The sequence below is a fragment of the Elephas maximus genome, chromosome 12 (genome assembly GCF_024166365.1).
Source record: "Elephas maximus indicus isolate mEleMax1 chromosome 12, mEleMax1 primary haplotype, whole genome shotgun sequence".
Lineage (NCBI taxonomy): Eukaryota > Metazoa > Chordata > Mammalia > Proboscidea > Elephantidae > Elephas > Elephas maximus.
Genome location: NC_064830.1, coordinates 101,106,610 through 101,131,171, shown reverse-complemented (window position 1 = coordinate 101,131,171; position 24,562 = coordinate 101,106,610). Strand labels below are relative to the sequence as shown.

General features: G+C 49.6%; 2 protein-coding genes across 4 annotated transcripts in view; one reads left to right on the top strand and one right to left on the bottom strand.

The window, feature by feature from the left end:
• USP42 (ubiquitin specific peptidase 42) overlaps positions 1-1,368 on the top strand; it is a 59,067-nt gene extending 57,699 nt beyond the window's left edge. Inside the window, exon 17 of the mRNA XM_049905146.1 lies at positions 374-1,368. The gene's annotated coding sequence lies outside the window, so the exon portion shown is untranslated. The remainder of the gene's footprint in view (positions 1-373) is intronic.
• A 227-nt stretch (positions 1,369-1,595) lies between these two features.
• The window catches only part of CYTH3 (cytohesin 3), an 87,700-nt gene continuing 64,733 nt past the window's right edge, over positions 1,596-24,562 (bottom strand). For all 3 annotated transcript variants that reach the window (XM_049905147.1, XM_049905148.1, XM_049905149.1), the window contains exons 3-13: positions 23,892-23,956; positions 23,241-23,307; positions 18,325-18,443; positions 15,543-15,623; positions 12,613-12,725; positions 12,161-12,309; positions 11,753-11,864; positions 5,676-5,752; positions 5,485-5,556; positions 5,182-5,336; positions 1,596-4,885 (exon numbers count right to left, since the gene is read on the bottom strand). In XM_049905147.1, coding sequence (XP_049761104.1) covers positions 4,813-4,885; positions 5,182-5,336; positions 5,485-5,556; positions 5,676-5,752; positions 11,753-11,864; positions 12,161-12,309; positions 12,613-12,725; positions 15,543-15,623; positions 18,325-18,443; positions 23,241-23,307; positions 23,892-23,956 — 1,083 coding nt within the window. In that variant the 3' untranslated portion in view covers positions 1,596-4,812. The remainder of the gene's footprint in view (positions 4,886-5,181; positions 5,337-5,484; positions 5,557-5,675; positions 5,753-11,752; positions 11,865-12,160; positions 12,310-12,612; positions 12,726-15,542; positions 15,624-18,324; positions 18,444-23,240; positions 23,308-23,891; positions 23,957-24,562) is intronic.

The window sequence follows — 24,562 nt, the reverse complement described above, 5'->3', positions numbered from 1 at the left end:
TTGCCCCTCAGAGAAATTTTGTCCAAATGTGTCTTTTGCTTAGTGATGGGGATTTAAATGAGTTTTAAATTGAGTTTTCTCCTGAAGATTAGTTTGCATTTAATTCACAGGCTTTCTCAAGGAAGAGACCTAACTAAGCCTAATTAAAGAAACCTGAGCCCTAGCGGCAGTGGCGGGTTGAGGTGGATCAGCTGGCCCCCTTGCTCCTTAAGTCTCAGGCAGGCAGAGTTGCCATCTTAAGGAGGGAGAGCCTCCCCAAAGACCTTGGGGAAGCTGCCAGGGGGGAGGCTGTGGGTAAGTCATTGGTGTGGTGAAAGGGGAGGCCCCCTCCTGCCTCGGGAATCACTGATGTCTGCTGCCTCTTGTCTTTCAGATCCAACGTGTTCAACAGAAGCCATCCCCAACCCAGCTTAAATTATAAATATAGAAAATAACTTTGTTCAAATCTGCGTGGTGCTTCTTTAGTAAATACTGTACAGATTTTACCATGGAGAACTTTTTTTTTAGTTTTTACCTTTTCTTAATTGCCCTTATTCCAAATGGATGAACACTTTCTACAACTGCTGACCACTGTAAAATACCGTGTATATAAATCACATTGAAAATAATGCCCTGGAATAGAACATCTCAAATGCTGCTTCCTTACAGACTCAGGTTGATTACTTGTATTTCATGTAGTGTCCCTCCAGTTAGACATCTGGTGCAAGACCAACCGGGAAACCATGGAATTATCAAACAACTGACAGTGTGTGTATTTAATTTAAAGACTTATTTAAAGATTCACAGCTCTCAACTACACTTTTGAGAGCAGTCTGTTTTCTGTAATGTCTGATACTAGAAACTAATTTGCTTCATATTTTAGTTGTATTCAAGATTTGAAGATGTATTTTATAGACAAGTTCTGTTTTTGAACTTCGTGGAACTATTCCAATCAATTTACCAGTTATGATGAGTATTTACATTATGAATGTAATAATCCAAACATCATTTGTAAAGCCTACAGTATGTTTTTATTACCTAACCCTTTTTGATACAGTGTCTCTTGTCTTGACTATATGGTACAGGCGTCTAAGTCATCAGCTTGGTCCCTTAAAGTTCCTAGTTACAGACAAATTCATACTGTGATTTTATTTTTAATATGGATATGCTATCAAACTGTGATACACTTATAATTCACTGGTCCTGCATCAGGAGATGGAGTGGGGAAAACTGTATGTAATACAGTTTGTTATATGAATCATCTGTATGGTTTATACAGTTTGTGTTGTTCAGAGATGTCGAAAGTTTGATCTTTGTTTTTTTAAAGATTAAAAAAGCACTTGCCCCACTGTAAATATACAGCATGTAAAATTTATATAGTATATAAATGGCAGCAAATTAAACATTTTGTGTCTTATTTTTTACTGCTGGTTTCCCATTTGCTTACAGACACTTCCCCCTGACTTCCTCGCTCTCATCCACGTTCACCTCCTCCAGCAGACAGGCCAGGCTGCAGAGCCGGCCTGCCTGCAGACGTCCTGGCGCTTAGAGTTGGGGAGCGGGTTGCCGGATCCACCAGTATCTGTTTTAAAGAACCAAATCTTAGACGATCTTGCTTAGCAATACATTTGATTTTTTATTGAGGGAACACAGTATTTTTGCAAGAGAGTTTTTATAGCCACTCTCCAACTTTACTAACTGTTCACTTTACAACAAGATATCAAGATACAGAATATTTCTTCATGCAAGTTGCAGTATATACACTGACAAACATTCCAGAAATCCATATATATGTACATTATTTACATACTAACTATATTGACTGTAAATAGAAATGTTTTCTAAGAAAAAATAAACGAGAAATCACAACTTGTGGTTTCTGGTCTACCATAGACCTGTGTTCTCAGCAAGCACAGCTATGCAGATATATGCATTCGTAACTTTAAAAATATGCATTGCTTTCTATGGAGCACTAAGTGCTGCTTCATGGTAAATAGCTCCTATTTGGACTGTTTGGTACCACATTTAATTGTTCAAAAGCGTTACCTGACCCTGAAGACATCGGTGCTTGTCTGGGGCCTGGCGAGAGAGCCTGGCAAGGCTGTGGACGCTGCAGGCCCCACGGGGCGCTCCTCTTCACTGCCTCCTGCTCCTTTTGTCTCTGGAGGAAGCTTTGTCTTTGGCCAGAGCTGGAGCTAATGATTCAAGCACAAAGTGTAGACACTGGAGGATGAACGTGACTGAGCAGGCTCAAGTTCAGGCAGGAAAACCAGGCCTGCCCACTCGAGATGAAACGGCCGTCCCGTCTCCGGCCGCCTGCAGGCAGCCCCGGCCTGGCAGGCTTCCTGGAATAGGCTTGCCTGGGGCTAGGTGGGCACGATGGCTTTGTGCCCACCATATTAATACTGTCACAAGAATTAGACGGCTTCACGTAACACTTGGAAGGATGGCACGTTACACGGACTCTAAGCACCACGTGTTCTGCACAGCTCCTGTGTGCAGCCTCGGTGACACCCCCTCAGTGACTCAGTGACGTCCCGTCACAGATGACACGGCAGAGAAACAGACTTCATCAAGTGTCTCCTTCGTGCTTGCTTTTCCCAACACCACTCTGAGGCCAAACCCCAAACAAAGCAGCCCTGCGCCACCAGGGTCATATCTGGGGTGAGAAAGTCAGGAGAAAGGAAAGTGGTTTTTCCTGCGTGAAACACTGACGAGCTGGCCCCACGCTGGCTCTGGACGTCCTCACCAGCTTTGGGTCTGGTGGCCCAGGCAGTTTTCCTGTGGGGGTGGAAGACTGGAGGCCAGAGTTGCATATATACCAGTCAGGCTGCCCGAGAACGCCGACTGTTGCCTTTCTCAAAAATTAAAGTTTTGAATTTGAGGTATCAGTACAGTAACAAAGCCTAAAAATCTGGGGATGAACCAAAAAGTAGGTTTGACGCATGGTGGAGTTACAGGCTGGGCGCCCCTTGCAGTCCAGGGTGCCTTAAAGCTACACCGAGGTCAGCTACCCAGAGGCAAAGGGCCAGCCACTCAGTCTCAGCATCAAGGCAACGCATAAGGCAGTTATTCAGCTACTCAAAATGAAGCAAGTGCACACAATCTGAGGTTTTTCTGTCTTGAGCTTTCATTTTGCACAGGAAGGCCTTTGCGCCAGGAGGTCCCTCGCCAAGGCTGTCCAGTGACAGTCACGTGCAGGAGGCCCCCTGTGTTACGTGTGTCCCGGATGTGGACGTAGCTTACATCAGGAAAGGAGGCTGCATCTGTCCCCCAGCCCCTTCCTGAAGGTCCAAAGCACCACTCGGAGCCCTGATCACTCTGCACCCTCAGTCCAGGTCTGGGTGACCCGGCCATGTCGGGGCTGAGCCCCCTCAGCGGACACAGTGTGCACCCACCACCACCGGAGGCAGCACCTTCTGGTCCTCCAGGGTGGCCTACGTGGGGTCACGCTGCTTACAGAAGACCCCAGTGCCATACTAGTTTGGTCTAGACAAGGTATGTGTTTTAAATGACACATCCACCGCAGAGCTGGCTCTCTCCCTCCTCATGACAAACTCTCTGAAAACATGGTCCAGTACTAGAGAATACAACTTATTTCTAGTTACATATATGTCCCAACTCCATTAAGAAATTTGGTCAAATTATTGGAAGGTCAGCAAAATGAGGCGTTCATTTTGCTGACAGGTTTTAAAGAGAAGAATGTGGTCCAAAGCCAGCCTGACCCATACTCGGTTGAGCCACATGGAACTGCGCCTTGTGCAGGTCAAACCAGCCACAGCAGCAGTTTCGTGTGGTTCAACATACAGCCTCTGTGTCCAGGGAAAAAGCTGTCTCCTGGGATTCAGCAGTTATAGTATAAACCTCTCCCAAAAACATAATTTCTACTTAACGATTTACTTTCCGGAAAGTATTTGAGAGAAAGCTGGTGGGGCAAAAAACTCTCAAAACTTAAGCACAGTACCAGGTGTCATCGCACCTGGGGCCCTGACTTCTGCTGCCCCCCTCCCCGCCAAGTGCTCGTTCTCCCCCAGGAACCCCGGGCCCCCCTCCGGGAGACGGGGAAACCATGCCATGGCCCCCACGCCTCTCCCTCCCTGACAATGGCAAGTGTGCCCCAGCACCAGCTGGTTGGCAACAGCCCCCAAAGTGCAAATGCCTCTCCCTCACCAAACCTCTGGGCGCTGCATATATATTTTCAGTGCACAGTATATACTTGTGTCCAGAAGTTAAATTTATAGCTGCCATTCTAAAAATACTACTGTTAGAAAGTAAGAATCTTTCATTATAATTTCAGAATATAAAAAAGCATATAAAAGCTATAATATATTTGAGAAAAGAATTCTGAATAAAAAAGTGGTAGCTTTTTCTTTCCTGTGTTGCCATAAAACAGTGGCTTCTGGAACGGCTGACGTGTGGCACAGCTGGCACGAGCGAAGTTCCCACCTCTAGAAAACGAGCCCTGCGTCGGTGCACAGTCCTGATGGCTCCACCAAGCGCTGCTGTGGAGAAAACTGAGAAGGGAGTGTTTGGACATCTACGTGGGCTGTGATGGTCAGCAGGAAAGGAGATTTTCTGGAACCTCACCAACAACGACGATCCCAGACCACGGCACTCCGAAGGCTTCAGAGTGTGCAGCCTGGTTCACTGACACGGACCCCAGAGCACTCTTCACTTGAGAACTTGTAAGCACGACACAGAAACCACTGCCTCCTGGCCTCGTGCCTTCTGGAAAACGCCCTAAGGAAGTGTGGTCCAAGGTGTCATGGGGAGGACGCTTCAGTCACTTTTGCTGCGGGGTTTTGGTTTTTACTTGTTGAGCCAGGAAAGCTCTTATTTTTTATTGGCAATCCTTCTTTTCCTTGTTGCCAACATGTCATAGAAAGGATCCCTACTGATACTCGCTCTGGTGAAAAAAAGGGAAAAAGTCAGGTTAGATCCATGTGTGGGGCTGTGCTGCCTGTAAGACACAGTGCCCCCACCCATCAGCCTGATCGTAATTTAACAAGAGCAGAGCCAAATCCTTAAGACCTGAAGTCTCCTCAGAATTTCTGGAAACCAAAGGGTTCACTCGTGCCCACAGAAGTATACATTCAGGCAGGGAGACAGCACACGTGCACACACGTGTGCATACTCTGAAACCTAACTGTCAGAAGAAAACAGCCCTGGAGCCTCCATGGCCCTGTGGAGCACTTTACTCACTTGATGGACTTGATCCACTCCTCCTTCTCCTCTGGGGTCGGGGCAGAGATCCGGTACACCACATGGTTCCCTTCTACCACGCGGCCGTCAGCTTCTGTCTTGCAGGCTTTGATAACCTGCCCTTTGTGACTTGGATTATAAAGCTCAAAACAGTTCTGGAAGAGGGAAGAGAGAAGGAAGAACATCACTGAAGGGCTGGGGGAGGATCATAAATGCCCAGGTTCGGGCCCTTTCCCTCTGCACCGCCACCAAGCGAGAGTCTGGTTTGTTGAAAGAGAATTTGGCAAGAGAAAGCCATCTTACGGGTTTCCGTGGGTCTTCTACCTCTCGGATGCTGAGGTTTTCCAGCGGGATAATTCCCCGGGGCTCCTTGTCCTACAAGAGAAAGGGGCGCATCTAGATCCACTCAGGCCATTGGCCTGGAAGATCCCTCTCCACCTAGAGTGGGTGCCAGTCACCACGGGGGGACAGGCAGGCCCCGAGCTTGCTCTTACTGTCGTGTACTCGAAGTAGTAGAGGCAGTTGTCCGTCAGGATGAACCAGCGCCGCTTCCAGGTCTTCACACGGCCTCCTGCAAGCAGAAGGTCTCGTGAGTCATGATGGTGCAGGCTGAGCGCCAGGGCCCAACAGCGGGGTGGCGGCCCCCAGACTTAAACAAGTTAATGAATTTTCAGAAATGTGACCAGGAACCAAGTTTGGTTTTAAGCTTTCCTTTTCGTGGAAGTGTTTGACATTCAGCCTGACAATCTGAAAAGTCCTGAGCTAGCTGTGCTGGCCTGGCTGTTGAAGGCCATCTGATCCCTTGTGGCACTGGATGGAAAACTGGATGACTGCTGGGGCCCCCGCGCATGCACCCCCAGATTGCCTGGATAATTCAGTCATCTTCCCGGCAAAGTTAGTCGTAATGGATGGGCTTAATTTCCCCACATGGAGATGACCATATGATACGGTCACAGTCCGCTCGCCCCGGATCTGCTGTCACCTAATCCTATTAGGCCAGGGTGGTTATCGCATTACGGAATACTCGGGGGCAGCCCTGGAATCCGTCACAGTCAATTACTCCTTGCCCAGGGAATTATTAGACTGAACTAATCTTGTAACAAGATCTGAAACACACATGAACACACCTCGCTCAGCTCCTCTGACAGACGCCTTTCACGAAGGAAAAGGAACTCCCTTCTACCCATAGACATGCAGCAGAGACAGTCAAACTGGCTTCACTTTCTTGCCCCTGCTGCTGACGTGAATTTTTTTTTATTAAGAGAAAAACATGCTGTGGGCAACAAATTCAAGGGAGACAAAGGGTTCAAGGTGGAAAATGACTTTTCAGGCCCCAGAGGTACCCAGTGCTGAGGTTGCTGACATTCTGTGGGCTCCACCCAGGTTCTCAGAGCTTGAAGGCAGTGCAGTCAGGGTGAGGGTCTGCCCTCAGGGCCAGGACCACCCCCCACATAGAGGCCGTGAGTCAGTGCGGTGTGGTGTGAGGTAAGCTGAAGTGTGAGATGAGGTGTGAGATGAGGTGAGGTGAGAGGTGTGAGGTATGAGATGAGGTGTGAGGTGAAGTGAGGTGTGTGAGGTGAGGAGAGGTGAGGTGTGCTGTGAGGTAAGGTGTGAGGTGAGGTGAGGTGTAAGGTGAGGTGTGAGGTAAGGTGAAGTGTGAGATGAGGTGTGAGGTATGAGATGAGGTGTGAGGTGTGTGAGGTGAGGTGTGAGGTAAAGTGAGGTGTGAGGTAAAGTGAGGTGTGAGGTAAAGTGAGGTGTGAGGTGAGGTGAGGTGAGGCACAATGCAATGTAGTACAGTGAGATACAGTGATGTAAGGTGAGGTAAGGTAAGGTGAGGTGAGGAGAGAGGTGTGGTGAGGTGAGGTATGCTCAGGCAGCCACACAGCATGCGCATGAGGACAGGACTACGGGAGGCCTTCTGTGCGGGTCACACGTGAAACGAAGGGACGCTCTGAGTGGAACCCTTGTAAGCCGAATGTTACCCAGGGCTGGGGCAGGAGCGTTAACATGGCCTTTGACAGGGCTTCAGTTTGCAGACAGCCAGAAACAAAAGAAAACGCTGCAGGTGTGCAGGGTGCGGAGGTGCCCCACTGCCTTTCCCTGTGATTCTGCAGCACTGGGAAGGCCTCGCCCTGCCTCACAGACTAAACCCAAATGGCTCATCCTTCTGAAGCCTAACAGGTCGCTGTTTGTGGCCTGGAGAGGTGTGGCGAGGTGCAGCACGGGTGCGCCAGCGCCAGGCTCAAGGCCGCCCTGTCCACCTTGTCAATAGCGGGCCCTGAGAGAATCCCACTCTGGCACCCCCCCCCACACCCCTCCCCCAGGTCCACACCCACAGCAGCACAGGGAGGAAAAGCAACAGCCACACTGTAGGAGTCATGGCTCTAAGACACGCTCTGGCAGGAAGGTGCAGCCCCCTACCTCCTTTTCAGATGCTCCTCCCGCCCCTACCTGACCACTCGTCCCTGTCAGGAGGGTCTGTCTGAATACCAGGCCGGCCAGAGCTTGCTTGCCTACGATTCCCTCAGGCCCTCCCTGAGGCCACCTCCCTGCCAGGGTGGGACATCCCATCTCCTGGCCTCATGAGCCCCCTCCTAGTCTCCTGCCTCCGCCTGGGCCGCTGCATGTTCTGTGGCACAGCACAGCCTCACCAAGGCTCTTGGTGTCTTGCTGGGGTTCTCCACTCACCCCAGACAGGTCTGTCCATTCTCCCCCTGAGACAAACACAGGCCTGGCTTCCCTGGTGGCACCCGGACCCACACTGGCCCTCCTTGGCCTTCTACCTCCCCCAACTCCTCTGTGGCATCACATGGGACCTCAACCTTGTCCCCAAGTCCCCCAGTGACAGGTGGACAGAGACATGTGCTAGGAATCTAGAAGCCACAAGAAAAGAAGGATACAGCTGATGGGCTCTAGGTACCTGCGAGCCGAGCCCTCGTGATCCCGAAACATTTCCTCTGCACCCTACTTCCACGCACCCAACTCCATTCCTCACACTTCTTCCCTCAGCACCCACTTGCACTCACCTCAGCACCCTACTTCCATGCACCCAACTCCATCCCTCACACCAACTCCCTCAGCATCCCACTTCCACGCGCCCAACTCCGTCCCTCACACTAACTCTTTCTGCACCCCACTTCCACTCGCCTCCATCCCTCACATGTCCTCCCCAAGTGCTGAGCAGGGCAAGGTGTCCTCTCTGGCCTCGGCACCCCGCTTGCCCCTACCACCGGCCCCCACACAGCACCAGAGGAATCTTTTGAAAAAAAATAAGTTGGCCGAGTGGCTCCCTGCTTGAAGTCCCACAGGGCTCCCCCTGCTCTCAGTGTAAGACCCAAACTCCCTAAACTCCCTCAAGGTCTCCCTGAGCCTCGACTGCTCCTCCTAGCACCTTCTCTCAGCTCAGCCTCCACCAAGTTCTCTGAGATCCTTCCCAGGCACTCTGTCTGTACACTGTCTCTGCCAGAAGCTCTCATCACAACATAGGATTAGGTACTATCTGTTGGTTTTGCTCATTCCTGGGCCTGACTACCCCAAGCCCATCGCTAGGCCTGTACCACCAACTCCCAGGAGAAACAGTTTTGCCAGGAATGGCTATCTGCTCCTTGCACCCTGACTGCTAGCCCCTGCTCCCAAATTCAGTGGCACATCCTGGAGGGTTCAGTCCCGGGTCTCCATTCTTGAGGCCAGGGTAGCCTCACAGGCCTGGGAAATAAAAGCCCTGCCCAGGGCACCCTGTCAGTCCCAGGCAGAGTTGGGACGGTGCCTTGGTCTCAGGGCCAAGCTACAAGGAGAGGAGAAGCTAGGCTTTACGAGACACCCACGCACAGACACTACACACACACGCCACCCACATGCACACACTACACACATGTACACTCACCGCTCATGCAGACACTACACACACGCATACACAGGACACACATATACCACCCACATGCACACACACCACCCATACACACACCCCTCTGCCAAAAGGAACCTGGCTTCCCCGAAACAGTGGCAGAACCTGCTTTCTCGTCATTTTCCTCCCACTTTCACCGGTGTCATCAGGCCAGTGTGTGCACAGCCACAAAAGCTTAACTCTGAGCACAAACCTGTGTGCATTTTTAACACAACAGATTCTCAGGACTTGAGGAGGGGCTGTGATTCACTGACAGTACTCACCAGGCCCTGCAGACCGCACAGGAAAGATTATGCGTCTGGCTAGTAGGGTGTCCAGGGATTGTCAAAGTGCCACCTGGTTTCAAATTAACTGACTAGGAGGATGCAATTCAGCAAGGTCACACTCGGGTGCTCCTGTGCCCTTTGTGCACATGCTCGGGGACAAACGTTTCACCTTCTAAGCCTGTTTTGTGCATCTGGCCAAGCGCTTGCCTTGTGTTGGGGGACTCTCTCCAGTGATCAGGGGCTGTGAAGGAGGCCTGAGCTGGATGTCCTTATTAACGTGCACCACCTTCAGGGCTGACCTGTGGCCTGCTCAGCCCCTCAGCTGTCTCTGGGCCAGGCCTGGGTCTGGATGGTAACATTCTGGGCCTTCAAAGCTGCAGGGATGAGGCCTCCAGGCCAAGAGTCTCTGGGTGCTGAGAGCTGCATGGCCCAACAGGGCGGGAGCTTGGGCGCAGCCACTGCTGGTGACCCACCACGCGGGACAGTGACCACACCAGCCTCTGGTCTCTGGTTTCACTCCTGAGACCACAGCGAGTACGGAGGCTGCCTGGGTCAGATGGAGGTCCAGGAAGACAAAGGTACAACGGGGCAACCTGTGTCCCAGGGGCTCTGCCTGGAGCAGCTTTCTGCATCTGCGGGTGTCCTAGTTCATCCCTGGTATTGGGCTAATAACAATGCCAACCCCACATTGGTCTTTTAAGATCTATCTACATGGGATCAAACTGACAACAGCAACTAGAATAAACAGGAACCTTAGGGGGCAGTGAGTTTACGTTAATGGTGCAGAATCAACTTGAAAATGGAGAGTGAGAATGTTTATACAACTCAAAGAATGGAATCAGTGCCACTCAGGTGTGCGTGTAGGTACGTGCTGAATTAGCATACATTTTGCTGTATATATTCTCAGTAACAACAGCAGAAAAATTTAAAAAGTTATTAAAAAAAGACAACGCAGCCCCTCAACGCTTCCCTGCCGATCCATCAGCATGGTGGCTCCGCTTAGGAGGCCATCGTCCACCAGGGGGCGCCCTCTGCAATGCAGGAGCAGCAGGCTCTCATCAACTGCACCCCCACTCACTCTGCCCCTGGTGCAAACCTTGTTACTTCACGGTGCCCTCCTCCTCCTGCCTTCACAGCAGAACCACTGGCTGCCCACGGTTTGAAAGTCTGGCCTCCATCGGAGGTTACTTACGCCTCCAAGTCCCATGGCTACCGCTGTGAGGTTTCTAGCAAAGATCCAGACTCTCCTAAACTGGTGCACAGCGGGGACGGGTCAGGAGAGCAAGGGCTAGGTGGACACCTCGAACCAGAATGACAGTCCCTGGGCTCCTGGGGCACTGCCCCACCCATGCTCGCACCCTCACCACTCACTGCAGCTGTATCTTCTCCTTGCTAAAAAATCACCCCAATTTTTGCTGCCTTTAATATCTGACACGCCACAAGAAACAATCTGCTCTCAGAAGTGCCTTGATGTAGTAGTTGTCATAGCTCACAGGATTTAAAGTCAAGAGGAAGGCAAAAATCCCAATCCCCAGAGTCAAAATGACCCCTGAAAACTACTTAAACCACCCATAAAGCATAAGGGAGCCATTAGGACCTGGTGTCTTCCCTGGATGGCAGGTAGGCAATGCTCAGTGGGTGTGAGGAAGGAGACTGGTGACGCTGAGGGGTGGCGCTGGTTCCTGGCCGTCCCCAATACCCTACAGAACTGCAGGGAGTCAAAGCTATCCCCGCACAGCATGCCATGTGCTTCTGGGGCATCACAGCCACCCCTGACCCTGCCCCATGGGTCACCTCACACTAGAACCCCAAAGCTGAGCCCAGCACGTCAAGGCCACAGGGTCAGATGAATGGCGGCTGTCACCCGAGCTTCACACAAGCCAGCAAGGGGAGAGGAAACCAGGAGAGACATGAGCAGCTGAGGCAGGGGCAGGAAGCCACTGGGTACGTACCTCCTAACGCAGAACAAGCAGGGACAGCCCGTCACAGAACAGAAAGGTGGGAGCCACAGGCAGAAGGAAAACAACAAGAAGGCACATTTAAACCACGCATCAAAATCACAGCCACGCCAAACCAAGAGAAAGGCACGCGGAGGTCTTTCGAGGTAAACGCACTTGCTTCGGGGACAGGAAACTGACTTGGACTTGTATCTAGACAGGAGCTGAGCCGTGTTTGGGCAGCTTTCGGGCAGCCGAGTGCGCCCCTGTCTGCCCTGTTCTGGAAGGCTGTGCTCAGGGGAGCAGTCACGGCTCTGGGGCATCAGCCACCAGGAGCACTCGTGTGCTCAGCTGTGCCCCTGACATACCCACCTTCTGCTTAGGGGCACTGGCTACGAGGACTCTGAGGACCATGGGCTAGGGGACGACCGCGGGCCACACAGTAAAGCGCCAGCACTCACCCAGCTTTAGGAGCCAGCCTTCCCGGTCAGGGTTGAAGAATGTGTGGGTCAGGTCATTCCCGTCGTCCTCCGGGATCTTAAATGGCTCATTCTTAATACTTTCGTATAAATTCTGTAAGGAAGGGAAAACAGCAGCAAACCCAGAGTTCACAGGGCAGAAGCCACCTGTCCCTTCTCAGCTCAGGAGAAGGGTGAGGCTCGGCAGGGCTGGAGAAGCGAAGAGACTCTAAGAACATGCTTAAAAGAAAGATGCGGCATTGCCAGTTAGCACAGATGGAATCTGCTAATCCTGAAAACTGACGGCAAGGTAAGGGACAGAGAGGAAGGAGGAGTGGTGCTGCAGGTGTCCTGAGTTGGCTCTGAGGTTGCCCGGTCCTGTGCTCAGACGCACGCTTCTGCAACACTCACCCTCAGCAGCTCCTCCGGAAGGTCCCCTCCCTCGTTGATGCCGCGGTTCATGGTGATGAAGCGCTCTGCCGTGGGCTTGTCCCGCACGTTGTGGTTGTGGAGGCTGGTGTTGAGCATAATGATGGCAAAGGAGAGCACGTAGCAGGTATCTAGAACACATTCGGAGGACGCCCGAGAGGCTGCAGACAGATCTGCACATGGTCTAGAATTCCTACATCAGGGAGGGGTGCCCAGTAGGACTGACCAAGTGTCCTGGTGGGACAGCTCCACTGGCCGCCTGGGCAGGCCTGTTCTGGACAGGGATCACAGCAGACTGTCCTGGCTCAGGGCCGAGGCAGAACCTTCTTAGCAGCCCACAGCAAACAAACCCCCAGGCTGTGTCCACCAGGCCCCTCCCAGCCAGCCAGGGGCCCTAATGAGGGGACGGAGGGAGGCCGTGTGTTAGTACTGACCTGTGGACTGGAAGACCCCAGGGTTGCAAAGGCAGTAGCGTGAAGCAAAAGCCTCCATCATGCGGTCGATTTTCTGAGCCTCCCCAGGAAGCCGGAAGCTCCACAGAAACTGCCTGCAGAGAAGCAGACCCCGCGTCCAATAACGCGTCAGGTGACACAGCACCCCCTCGGACCTCGCTCTCCGTGCCGGAGATGGGTCCCGGCCCTGCACGTACAGTCTGCACCCTCCTCATCTTCTTCCACCTGTGACCCGCTCTGGCAGGGACATGGGAGGGTATGGGGTAGGCAAGGAGGAAGACTCGTGATCTTTTCCTTTCATCAGTAACTCAAAACCGACCCTTATTTGGTGGTTACAACCCTGTCACTTCTGCCTTAAAAATGCACCCAGAATCTGAGCACCTCTGCCCCTCCACTGCTGCCATCACCTTTGCCCACCCAGGGGACGGCCAGGGCCCAGTGTGTCCCCTGCTGCCCTCCAGTTGATCCTCCAGGCAGCATTCAGTGACCCTGACCATGTAACCGGGCCATGCTCTTCCACCCAAGACCCCACCTCAGTGGAGAAAACCTAAGTCTGCATGATGGCGTCCGGGTTCCTCTCCCACCCCCCCCCTCTGCCAGTTCCCCTACCCTGCCACCCTAGCCTCAGGGCTTTTCCCCTGAGGTCTGCCCTGGTGAGCAGGCAGCTGCATCCACACACCTTGGGACTCCTTTCTATCCAGCGGGCACCATTTCATGGAGTCTTCCCCAGCCACCCCTACCCACTCATTCCTGAGCCCTCCTCTACTCTGTCCCGAGGCCCAGCACCATCACCACAGCAACCTAGGCTCTCCTTACTGTCATCTGCCCCACTGGCCCCACCCTACAAGGCCTCTGTCCAGCATGCCCCCCGCCTGCCCGAGGCCGCACCCCTGGTGCTCAGCACATGGCCAGTGCTTCTGTGGCTTTAGTGCGGGGTCAGGGCTGAGGTCAGATGAAGGGCTCGGCAACATTTTGGACTGTCTGCAGTTTGAAGGCCTCCATCCACAGCCCTCAGGTGAGAGGGGAACGCTGCCCTGCCTGATCCCCGCCTCCCCAGCTCCCTCTAGGTGCTCCCCTTCTCTGCATGTCCCTGAACGTGGCTGCCCTGGGCCTCACTCTGCCTCTCCTCACCTAACTCTCTCCAGGGATTCCGGCCACACTCAGGCCACCTCTCAGCCAGCACCCGCCTCCTCAGCCCTGGCTGCTCCGAGTCATCAAACTAAAACCCACACTTCTGAGGGTGAGAAGAGCTCTCCCACTCAGATGTGTCTTCACTGCCCACTCGCACCCCTGCACTCTGGCACCGGCCAGGCCTCGAGTCTGCTGTGTTGATCCCCTCGCTCGCCTGGCCCAGAAGACCTCGACGCTCCCTGCCAGCCTCAGCATCCCCACAGCCGGTGCTGCCATCTGAGCAGACCCCACACCCGCTCCCCGGCCCACTCTCCTCCTGGCCTCATCTCTCTGCATGGCTCGAGCCAGCACAGCTGCCAGCGTGAGGGCAGGTGTGCACCATCAGTGTGAGTGAGGGTGAGCTGTGTCCACCCTGTCTCTACCCTCTGGGCGGGGCCCTCCCACAAGGCCGTGACTTCTGGGAGCTGAGTCACCCTGGGAGCCCTGCCAGGTGTGTCTCAAGGGCAGGCATGCAGCAGGAGGGACAACAGAGGCTGTGGACATGTACAGAGCCCAGGCCTCCCCCAACCAGGCCTGCTGCAGGGCCATGTCGGCCCCCAACACCTGTAGCATTTAGCTAAGACCGTCCTGCAGCTCTGGGCCAGAGACTATGCCATAGAGGAAACAGAATGACAACTGCAATGACCGTGCCATGGTCACACCTCCCAGACTAGTCCCCCAGGCCTGCCCCTTTCTCAAAATTTTTTCAAAACTTGAATCTAAAAACACATATGGCTACAGGGATCATGTCTGTTGCTAACTGCTGGCACATGGTTCAGCCCCAGGCTGAGCAGCACATGGGCACACGTGTCCCATGGGCACGCATGCCAACATCCCAGGTCGCTGCTGAAGTGAGGCTGCAAGTAAGAAGCTCACGCTGGAGCAAGCAGACCCTGGGGACGGGCAAGGTCTAGACCGTGAGATGGACAAAACGTGCCGACTTTGCTCATTCCGGCACAGCCTGCCCTGAGCTCACGGTGGAGCGGCTCAAGTGCAGCTCTGAGGGTGCACACAGGGCCAAGGGGCCCCTGCCCCAACAACGTCCACCAGACCAGGTGCCAGGATGGCACAGGCTCAGCACAGCCATCGTGTCTTGGCCCAGACACGCAGGAACGAAGCAAAGGAAGGAAAGAGGAGAATGTGCCAGAACAGTGACGAGAGTGTGCGTCCAGGAGAAGGGCCGGCGCCCTGTCCTTGTGGCCAGCCTGCACCATGGACAGCTGTGCTGGGACTGTACCCTCGAGAGTGGGGGCTGATCCTCCAAATCCACCCTGGGGTGACATGTGGGGACACCTGGCTCTCCTCAGCTAGTGGGAAGTCCACATCTGTGGCTGAGCAGAGGCCTCCCTGGCACACTCAGTGGCATTCACACTGATGGCATTGGAAGCCACATCTGGCAGGAAGTGGGCCTGCACCTGTCTGAGCTCCGACGACAGAGCAATCAGTAGCCTTGTGCTACCAAGTACCATGAAAAACAAAGCACAGCAAAGAACCTACGACTGGAATGCAGCGCCGGTGGTCACCATCACCAAAGTGGGAGCATCCGCCCATAAGTGGACCGATGTCTCAGCTTCCCTCTGGGCTGCTGAATGACAAGCAGTGTCTTCATAAGGAATACCAGTGCTTGCAGAGACACACGCGACCTTCTGAGTGGCCGGGGTGAAGCAGCAGCCACTGCTGTCCGTGCACCAATTCTCCCCCCACCCACCTCTCTCGTAACCAACGCGCAATTACAGACCGACCTTAAGGCTTGTACGAGGTTGAGATCAGCAAACTCATGGAGTTCAACAAAAGCCTGAAGAACTTTAATATTAAATTCATCCCTAGGAAAGGAAGGAAATAAGTTTCAAGCCCAATGCATATTATTTCCATCGTTTTAAAGGAAAGCCATTTCCGAAAGCAGGCTTTTGTGGTTTTGAATTTTCTATGACTAAGTTTTTTTTTTTCCCCACAGTAAATTTCCTTTTAAGCAAGAGGATATTAAGAGTTTACTTCATAATTGCTAAGATTCAGGGCAACAGGACCATCATAAACCCTCAGATAATACAAGCACAGCCAACGTTCTGAGTGCTCACCAGGTGCTAAGTTCTAAGGCACTGTTCTGGTGCTCAGCATCAGACCATTCTCTCTTCACCTTCAAGACAAGCCTATGAAGTAGAGGCTCTTCTTATCCCCACTTCACAAGGATTTCAGAGCTCAGGGAGCTACAATAACATACCCAAGGCCACAAACCATAAAGCAGATACTGGCCTCAGAGAGGAAAGTCTGGGAAAGATAATACCTTACATTAGCATTTAAAAACTAAACATGAGAATATAATAAAAGGTGTAAAATTTTATTAAAAAAGAAAGACTGTAAAGATGAAACATAAAGAATGATGCAACAGAAACAATGTGGCTTTACTGGAATTTTAACTCAAAGCTACTCCTAGGATTCCTGGTCAGTGAGGGTCCCTAAGGGGAACCTCAAGTCAGCTGGCATTCTGATGGGGTCTGCATTGAATCTGTAGATCAGTTTGGGGAGTACTGCCATTTTAGCAATATTAAGTCTTCTTATCCATGAACATGGGATGTCTTCCTGTTTATTTAGGTCTTCTGTCATTTCTTTCAACAGTGTATTGTAGTTTTCAACGTACAACTCCTACATTTCTTTTGTTAAATATATTCCTAAATATTTTACTCTTTTGATAAAACTCTTTTGATACTATTGTAAAACAGAAGTGTTTTCTTAATTTCCTTTTCAGTTTTCTCATTGCTAGTGTATGGAAACATAACTTTTTTCTTTTAATATTTTATTGTGTTTCAGTGAAAGTTTACACAGCAAATTAGGTTCCCATTTAACAATTTCTATGTAATTTGTTCAGTGACACTGGTTACATTTTACACAGTGCATCAACTTTCTCACGATTTCCATTCTGTCTGTTCTGTTTCCAGTAATCTAGTTTCCCTGCCCCCTTGTCTTCTCGTCTTTGCTTTAGAGTAAGTGTTAACCATTTGGTCTCAATGTAGACGATTTCCTAAAGAAGTACAGTACTCACAGGTGAGACTTTATTTTACCAGCTAAAAGACGACTTCATGGAATAGTTTTGGTTCAAGGCTTAAAGAGTGTATCAGGGCAACAGTCTTGGGGAGAACTCCTGTCTCAACTGGTTCAGTGAGTCTGGACTTTTTTAAGAATTTGAGTTCTGTCCCACATTTTGCTCCCATTCTATCAGGATGCATCTATTATACAAGCAAGTTTTATATACTGACCTTGTATCCTGCAACCTTACTGAACGTGTTAGCTCTAATAGTTTTTAGTGGATTCTTCAGGGTTTTCTACATACAAGATCATGCCATCTGCAAATATAGTTTTACTTCTTTCTTTCCAATGTGACTGTCTTTAATTTTATCTTCTTGCCTAATTACCCTGGCCAGAACTTCCAGTGCCATGTTGAAAAGAAGTGGCAAGAGCAGACATCCTTATCTTGTTCCTGATCTTAGGGGGAAATATCCAGTCTTTCATCATTAAGTGTGATGTCAGCTATGGTTTTTTTTGAGATACCCTTTATCAATTGAATAAAGTCCCTTCTATTCCTCGTTCCAGTGTTTTTACCATAAAGGGGTACTGAATTTTGCCAAATGCTTTTCCTGCATCTGAGATTATCATGTAGTTTTTGTCTTTTACCCTACTGGTAGGGTGCATTACATTAACTGATTTTTGGATCTTGAACCGCCCTCACATTCCTGGGATAAATCCCACTTGATTGTGGTGTATAATCCTTTTTATACATCCCTGGATTTGATTTGTTAGTATTTTTTTGAGGATTTCTACATCTGTATTCATTAAAGACATTGGTCTGTAGTTTTCTTCTGGTATCTTTGTCTGGTTTTGGTAGCAGGTAACACTGGCCTCACAGAATGAGTTGGCAAGTATTTCACTTTTCACTTTTGATCACATACTTTTAGTAAAAAAACCATCCTGAGTGAGCAACTGCTGGACTTTGGTTTAAGGACACTTGCTCTCGGCCCTTATGGAAGTCTAGCCCGGGCCGTGCTGCCTCAGAATACCTGACCTCACCTCTGTGACGCAGAGTAAATGGATTTTTCAGTGGTGAGGGCTGACCGGCTGATTTCCGTTTAAAAGATTAATAATAACTTCCCACCTTTATTCATACCCCAACTAACAGGAGAAAGAAAACCACTAAGAAATCTGGTGTATTTCCAGGCAAAACGCCAGAAGGTTAAGGCGCTTTCCGAGACGTGGAGAAAGGGGCAGTGGTGTTTTCAATTCTGCCAGAGGTCTTTGGTAGAGGATTCCAAAGACCACAGGGCCCACACAGAACACCCCAACACCTCTCTCCTCACGGGGGCGTGGAAGAGGATGTCACTGCACTGAGGTCACTCACTACTGAAGAGCAACCTGTGCACTCCCTCTATCCCATGGCAAAGTAACTATGACAGACCCAAAGGTGGAGGGTGAACCCAGGTCAGGCTGCAGGACGAGGTGGGCCTAGGTAGGACTGCTCATTCTCCTTCAACTTACCTTTCACCCAGGTAGTCCCCGATGACGGTCTTATTTAGTCCTTCTCCTTTATAAAGGAACTGGGCTACGTCTTCTGGGGAACTTTGCAGGAGATCATTTTCTATTAGAAACTGAATTCCCTGAGGAAGAGCGTTAAGAAAGGAAGCACTGGTTAGGAGGGTCACACAAAGTCATTTTTCAAATACAGAAATACATTTAGTATAATGATCTTACTCGTTTGGATACAGCAAAAATAACACCAGAGAGCCCCATACAACAGCACAATCTGGTTTTCAAAACACCACACAACATTTTACCCATCAAAGGAAAACCTATTCATTCCTCCTGGCAATTTAACAGGTTAAAACACAAACGAGCTACTGAACAAACCACTGTCAGTGGCTTTTAGAGATTATAAAGGTAAGAGTACAGACACCATATTTTCCAAGCTTAGGAAAATGATTCGTTTTGTGTTGATTGTATGTGGCCAGCACTGCTGGAGGCCAACCAACACTCATTCCCAAACCCCCTTGACCACTGTAATTCTTCCCTGAATAATCACCTTCCTGGCCTCCCTTGAAGCTAGAAATGACCTTGTGACACAGATCTGGACGAACAGACATAAAGGAAGCTGGAGGGCACACCTGGGAAGAATAATTTCTTAATCAAAGGGGACTCTGGCAGCTGGCACTGCTCCCCCCTTCTCCATCCTGGCTCAAACACAGGTGTGATGGCTGGAGCCACAATGGCCATCTTACAAGAAACAGGAAGGCTAAGATGAGCCACAGAGGCTGTGGTCCAGCCACTTGGGAGTCATTCAACAACACTGGCAGCCACCTACCACTCTACCAGTTATGACAGAAAATAACCCTCCACTTGTTTAAATGATCTTTAGCTGGATTTTCTGTTACTTTTGGCTGAACACGTTAATTGATAGGCTGGGCCATGAGCTTAGTCAGTCAAAATCCATGCCCACTTTAAGAACCTACAGAGTACAGCTGGAAATCTCTGAATGAAAGGCATCAAAGGGCTGCCACTGACCCCAAGTCAGTAGTGCTCTGTCTCATGAGAAGTCCTGGGGACATACAATAGCACACATTTATTTCTCATAGAGCTCTGCGCTGGCTTCAAATACATGTTGGCAAGGCTAGTAAGGAAAAGAGAAATTTTTTTTCTTTTCATTTTTTTTAACTTTATTTTGTTAAGAATATACACAGCAAAACATACACCAATTCAATCCGTTCTACACGTACAATTCAGTGACACTGATTACATTCTTCAAGTTGTGCAAACATTCTCACCCTCCTTTTCTGAGTTGTTTATCCCCCATTAACATAATCTCACTGTTCCCTAAGATTCCTATGTAATCTTTGAACTGCTGTTGTCACTTTGATCCCATGTAAATAGTTCTTAAAAGAGCTTAATAGTCAAGGCAGACATTTTTTACTAGTTAAGCTAATCTACTGTTTGGTTTTAAGAAGACCTCAGGGGGTATTTTTGTTTTAAAGATTATCTCAGGGCAATAGTTTCAGGAGCTCATCTACCCTCCATGGCTCCAGAAAGTGTGGATCCCATGAAAATATGAAATTATGTTCTGCATTTTCCCCCTTTTGATCAGGATTCTTCCATAGAATCTCCTATCAAAATGTTCAATGATGGTAACCAGCACTATCCAGTTCTTCTGGTCTCATGGCCAAGAGGGCAATTGTTCATGAAGGCAATTACCCACGCATTCCATCTCCTCCTCCTATTCCCAACTCTCCTTCCTCTGTTGCTCCAGGTGAATAGAGGGGAATAGAAAATTTTGTTACCTGTCTGCTAGATGGATGTTTCTACCAACACAGAGATGCTCTTCTAGCTAAAACTCTCAGGGCCCAAGACTAGGGCTCCCTCACACCCATCTGCAGAGTCTTTTTTTTTAAATCCATGTGTCCACAGGTGTTCTAAATTTTGGAAATTTAAAATTTCCAAAAACTGGAAACAACCCAACTGTCAATAAATACAGTCTGGTACTTTTATATGATAGAAAACTATACAGCAATGAAATGGAATAAACAGTTGCCATATTTTTTTTTATACTCAGTAACATGGGTGAATCTCATGATACTGAATAAAAGACACATGAGTATATTTTAATTCCATTCATAGAAAGTTTTATTTTTATTTTTTTTTAAGACTAATTACAGAATTAGAATAGTGGTTACCATGGGAAAAAAAAGGTGCCCTGAAGTCTTCTATAGCTATATCTTGTTCTGGGTTGTGGTTCTAAGTATGTTAATTTGTACACATTCTCCAAGCTGTACATTTAACATTTGTGCACCGTACTGTAGGAGTCCTAGTGGCACAGTAGTTAAGCACATACATGGTACTCTTCAGAGAATAAAAAAGCTTACCAAAAATATCAGTAAGTTTGACACTTCTAAATTAACTCTCATACGTTTCTGGCAGGTGCTTAAACGGGTGCACCCACCTTGGTATCACTTGTAAGCAGGAAGTATCCACCTGTCCTAGTCCCGGTTCCCTAGAAAACAAGGCTAGGATGCGGACAATGGTACTAAGGCCTTGCTTGTTTATCTTCAGAGTGCACCCAGGCATTGAAGGTGAGAAGAATGGGCATCAGTTTAGTAAAGAAGCAACATCAAGCAGTCATGTTCTTATCCATCAAGACAAGCGTCTTGTCCATCAGCTGGAGCACCAGGGATACGGAGGGGATAGGCAGAGCGATGGATCCCGCTGGGGTCTGTGAGTGAGGGGAATTCTGTGGAGCTAGGCAGAAGACTGGCAAAGAGGTCAGAGGCCAAAGCTACACCTGTGACACCAGACCCCTTGCTGGAGCTCTTGGTGTGGGACTCACAAGACTGGCTATGGGTGGAGACAATGCATCTAGCTGCTCTGAAAACTGCAAGAAGCTGGGGAGAGAGGGTAGGAAGGAACCCAAGGTCCTGGGACAAAGGGGTCAACACAAGTAGGGGCCTTGCGGTGAAGTGTGGCTCACATCTGGGGTGATACCTGATCCGGTGATCCCTTTTGCTGCCCTCGCAGTTTTGGAACCAGTCCTACAGGCTAACTTTTACAGCTACTTCCTCCCTCCTGTTGACTGGGAAGCTAATCTTCCCCAACAGCACAGCTTCCCTTCTGCTGGCATGACTTCCCTGGGCATCCTTGCAGAGACCAGGGCTTTCAGAGGTTGTTGCATCCTCCAGTCCTGCTCTCCTTCCCCCCTTTCCCGGTGTCTTTAACCAGCACACTCTGCCATCACAAGCTGAGCACTGGGTCCTGCAGAACCAAGGCCCATTGCCCTGCCAGCTCGAGGTCACAGAACTAGAGGGGCTGGGGAGCCCTTTGATGAGGTTTCCATGAGTTCTTCTGAATGCTCCTGACCTGCCCTAAAAGTCAGCTGTTTCCCCCAAAACTAGACACCTTCTTGGAGAGTGCTATGAAACAAGCTACAAAGATTTGAGAAAAGCAGCCGGAAACAGAACAATGTAATCTCTTCTGTGCTTAAAGGTCACAGACCAAAGACAAAAGGAAGGCACCGAGGAGTGAAGTTCCAGCTCCCCTTTGCAAGAGAATTGTGGAAAACATGGAGCCACTGGGGTGAATTCAGGCCAGAGACCTTAGGAGAAAACAGAGACAAAAGCCAGGGGCCAAATAATAGTTTGGCTCATAAAATAAACACCACCACTCTTGAAGATTGTGCTCCTTTAAGTAATCAACTCTATGAGACCAAAGAGTCACCATTTACCCTAAAGCAAAGACGGGAAGGTAAGGAGGGGCAGGGAAGCCAGATTAATAAAAACAGAACAGAATGGAAACAATGAGAATGCTGGCATGTTGTGAAAAATGTAACCAATGTCACAAAACAATTTGTATAAAAATTGTTAAATGGGAACCTAATTTTTTGTGTAAACTTTTACCTAAAACACAATATTATAAAAAAAATTAATTAAAAAAAAAAAAACAACAAAGTGTTCAAGGGGAAATGAACGTAAGAACCCTCTTTAAAAAACAAAGAAAGAAAAAGGCAGGGGCAAAGAGAGCAGTCAGGACTGAGAAAAGGACTGTATCCAGAAGGTGAGACCGAGAGGCACCACCAGAGGAGGCAGTCAGACCACTGAGACCACTGCGCCTCCATGGACCAGCCAGCTCCTTCATGTCTGGGCCGCAGTGTGCAGCCCAGTTGGTGTTGCGTCAATTCCAACTCAGGGCGACACCCTGTGACAGAGCAGAACTGCCCCATAGGGTTTTCTAGGCTGTAATCTTTTTTTTTTTTCTTGATAATTTTTATTGTGCTTTAAGTGAAAGTTTACAAATCAAGTCTGTCACATATAAGCTTATATACACCTTACTCCATACTCCCACTTACTCTCCCCCTAATAAGTCAGCCCGCTCCCTCCTTCCAGTCTCTCCTTTCGTGACCGTTTTGCCAGTTTCTAACCCGCTCTACCCTCCTATCCCCCCTCCAGACAGGAGATGCCAACACAGTCTCCAGTGTCCACCTAATACAAGTAGCTCACTTTTCGTCAGCATCTCTCTCCCACCCACTGTCCAGTCCCTTCCCTGTCTGATGAGTTGTCTTCGGGGACGGTTCCTGTCCTGGGCCGACAGAAGATCTGGGGACCGTGACCGCCAGGATTCCTCGTCTCAGTCAGACTAGGCTGTAATCTTTATGGGAGCAGATTGCCAGGTCTTTCTCCTGCAGAGCCACTGGGTGGGTTTGAACTGCCAACCTTTCGGCGAGCAGCTGAGCTCTTAACTGTTGCACCACAATGGCTCCCCCCCATTCATAAGCAGCCCCTTATTTTGATAAAAATTTTACAACAATGACTCTCAGTCTTTTTATGATGTGAAACAATCACCTTTATGTAAAAGGGAGCTTATCGTTAAAATCAGTTGATCAGTCAATCAATGCCAGAGAACTCAGAATGTGTTCTTACCTTTTTGGGGTCCATGTTGAATTTCTTTCTCCCCATGGCTATTTGCTTGTTCCTCTGTGTAGTTTTGCTATTTATTTAAAATAAAAAGAAAGTCACTCCTGGATATTTCCATGAAGCCCAGTGATGGCACGGCCTCACACAGAGTGGCTGGGTCTTACTCCCTCAGCAGGTTTTCCCCTCACCACAGCCCAGGGGAAGAGCCAAACCCTCCCAGAGGAGCCCGCCCTATGCCCCCTGGGTGGAAGGAGACATCATCGGGCTGCCTTGGCTCTTTTTACATCTGATAACTTGAAATCACTTCCCTAGAAAAAGCTAATGATGGAAAAACAGCCCAGTGCCTCATTACACAGAACTGCACTGGACCTGCAGTGAACGCTGAAGTGCTTGTGCTTATTCCTGACCCTACAGAGGTAGGTGACGAAGAAGAACACGTAGGGGATGAGAAGTAACATCCAGAGACATAACTCCTGGCTCCTCCACAGAGAGCAGGAAGGAGTGAGAGTGGGGAGGAGAGGAATGGACAGCTCCAGAAGGCTCCCCTCCCACCTCCCAATGCCATCCCTTCTAGCCTCCCAGTCTTATAAGCTCAGCTGGAGGGTGGAGTGGGGAGAAAAGATGAAACAACTTGAAGGTGTCGTCATAAATGCATACCTCTCCTCTACAGAAGTTAGATTGTCAATCTCTGTCATCACTTCTGCAATTTCATATTTCAGCCTCTGTCAAGAAAGAAGACAGAAAAAGGGTGAGGAGGGGTGTCTTGGCCTTCCTGCTCCTAGACTCAGGGATCTTAGCCTTCCAGGTGCAGGCCTCCCTGGGGGCTCATCTGGGCATCACAGGTTTGGAAAACAATGCTTTCATCAGGACAGAGTTTCACTGTCAGAGCCACCACAGCTCAGGAGAAATCAAAGTAATTACCTGCCCCCCTCATCAGACCCAGATCAGAGGGCGGGAGTGCACTGGACAGATTCTAGAGTATCTGTGTGTAAAATCAGGAAGGGCCACTGGGGAGAAATACCACAGGTGTAAAAAGATAAAACCAGCAGAAGGGAAGCAATGAGCCTTCGTCCCCTTCCTGCAGCTGTTCAGCATCACCCCATGTGGTCCTGGCTGTCTCCTGCACTGCTACCAAAGTTCTTGGCAAGACTGGGAGATGTTGCAGCTTAAACATATTTAGATCAATATCAAGTTACCTAATCACCAGTTTCAGGATGATTTCAATCACTGTGTTTGAGATGAAGTACCACGGATAGATCCCGGGGGGGTGGGATGGTAGGGTGACAACTGATCTAAGGCACTTGGATGAGCCGGAAATTCCAGAATGG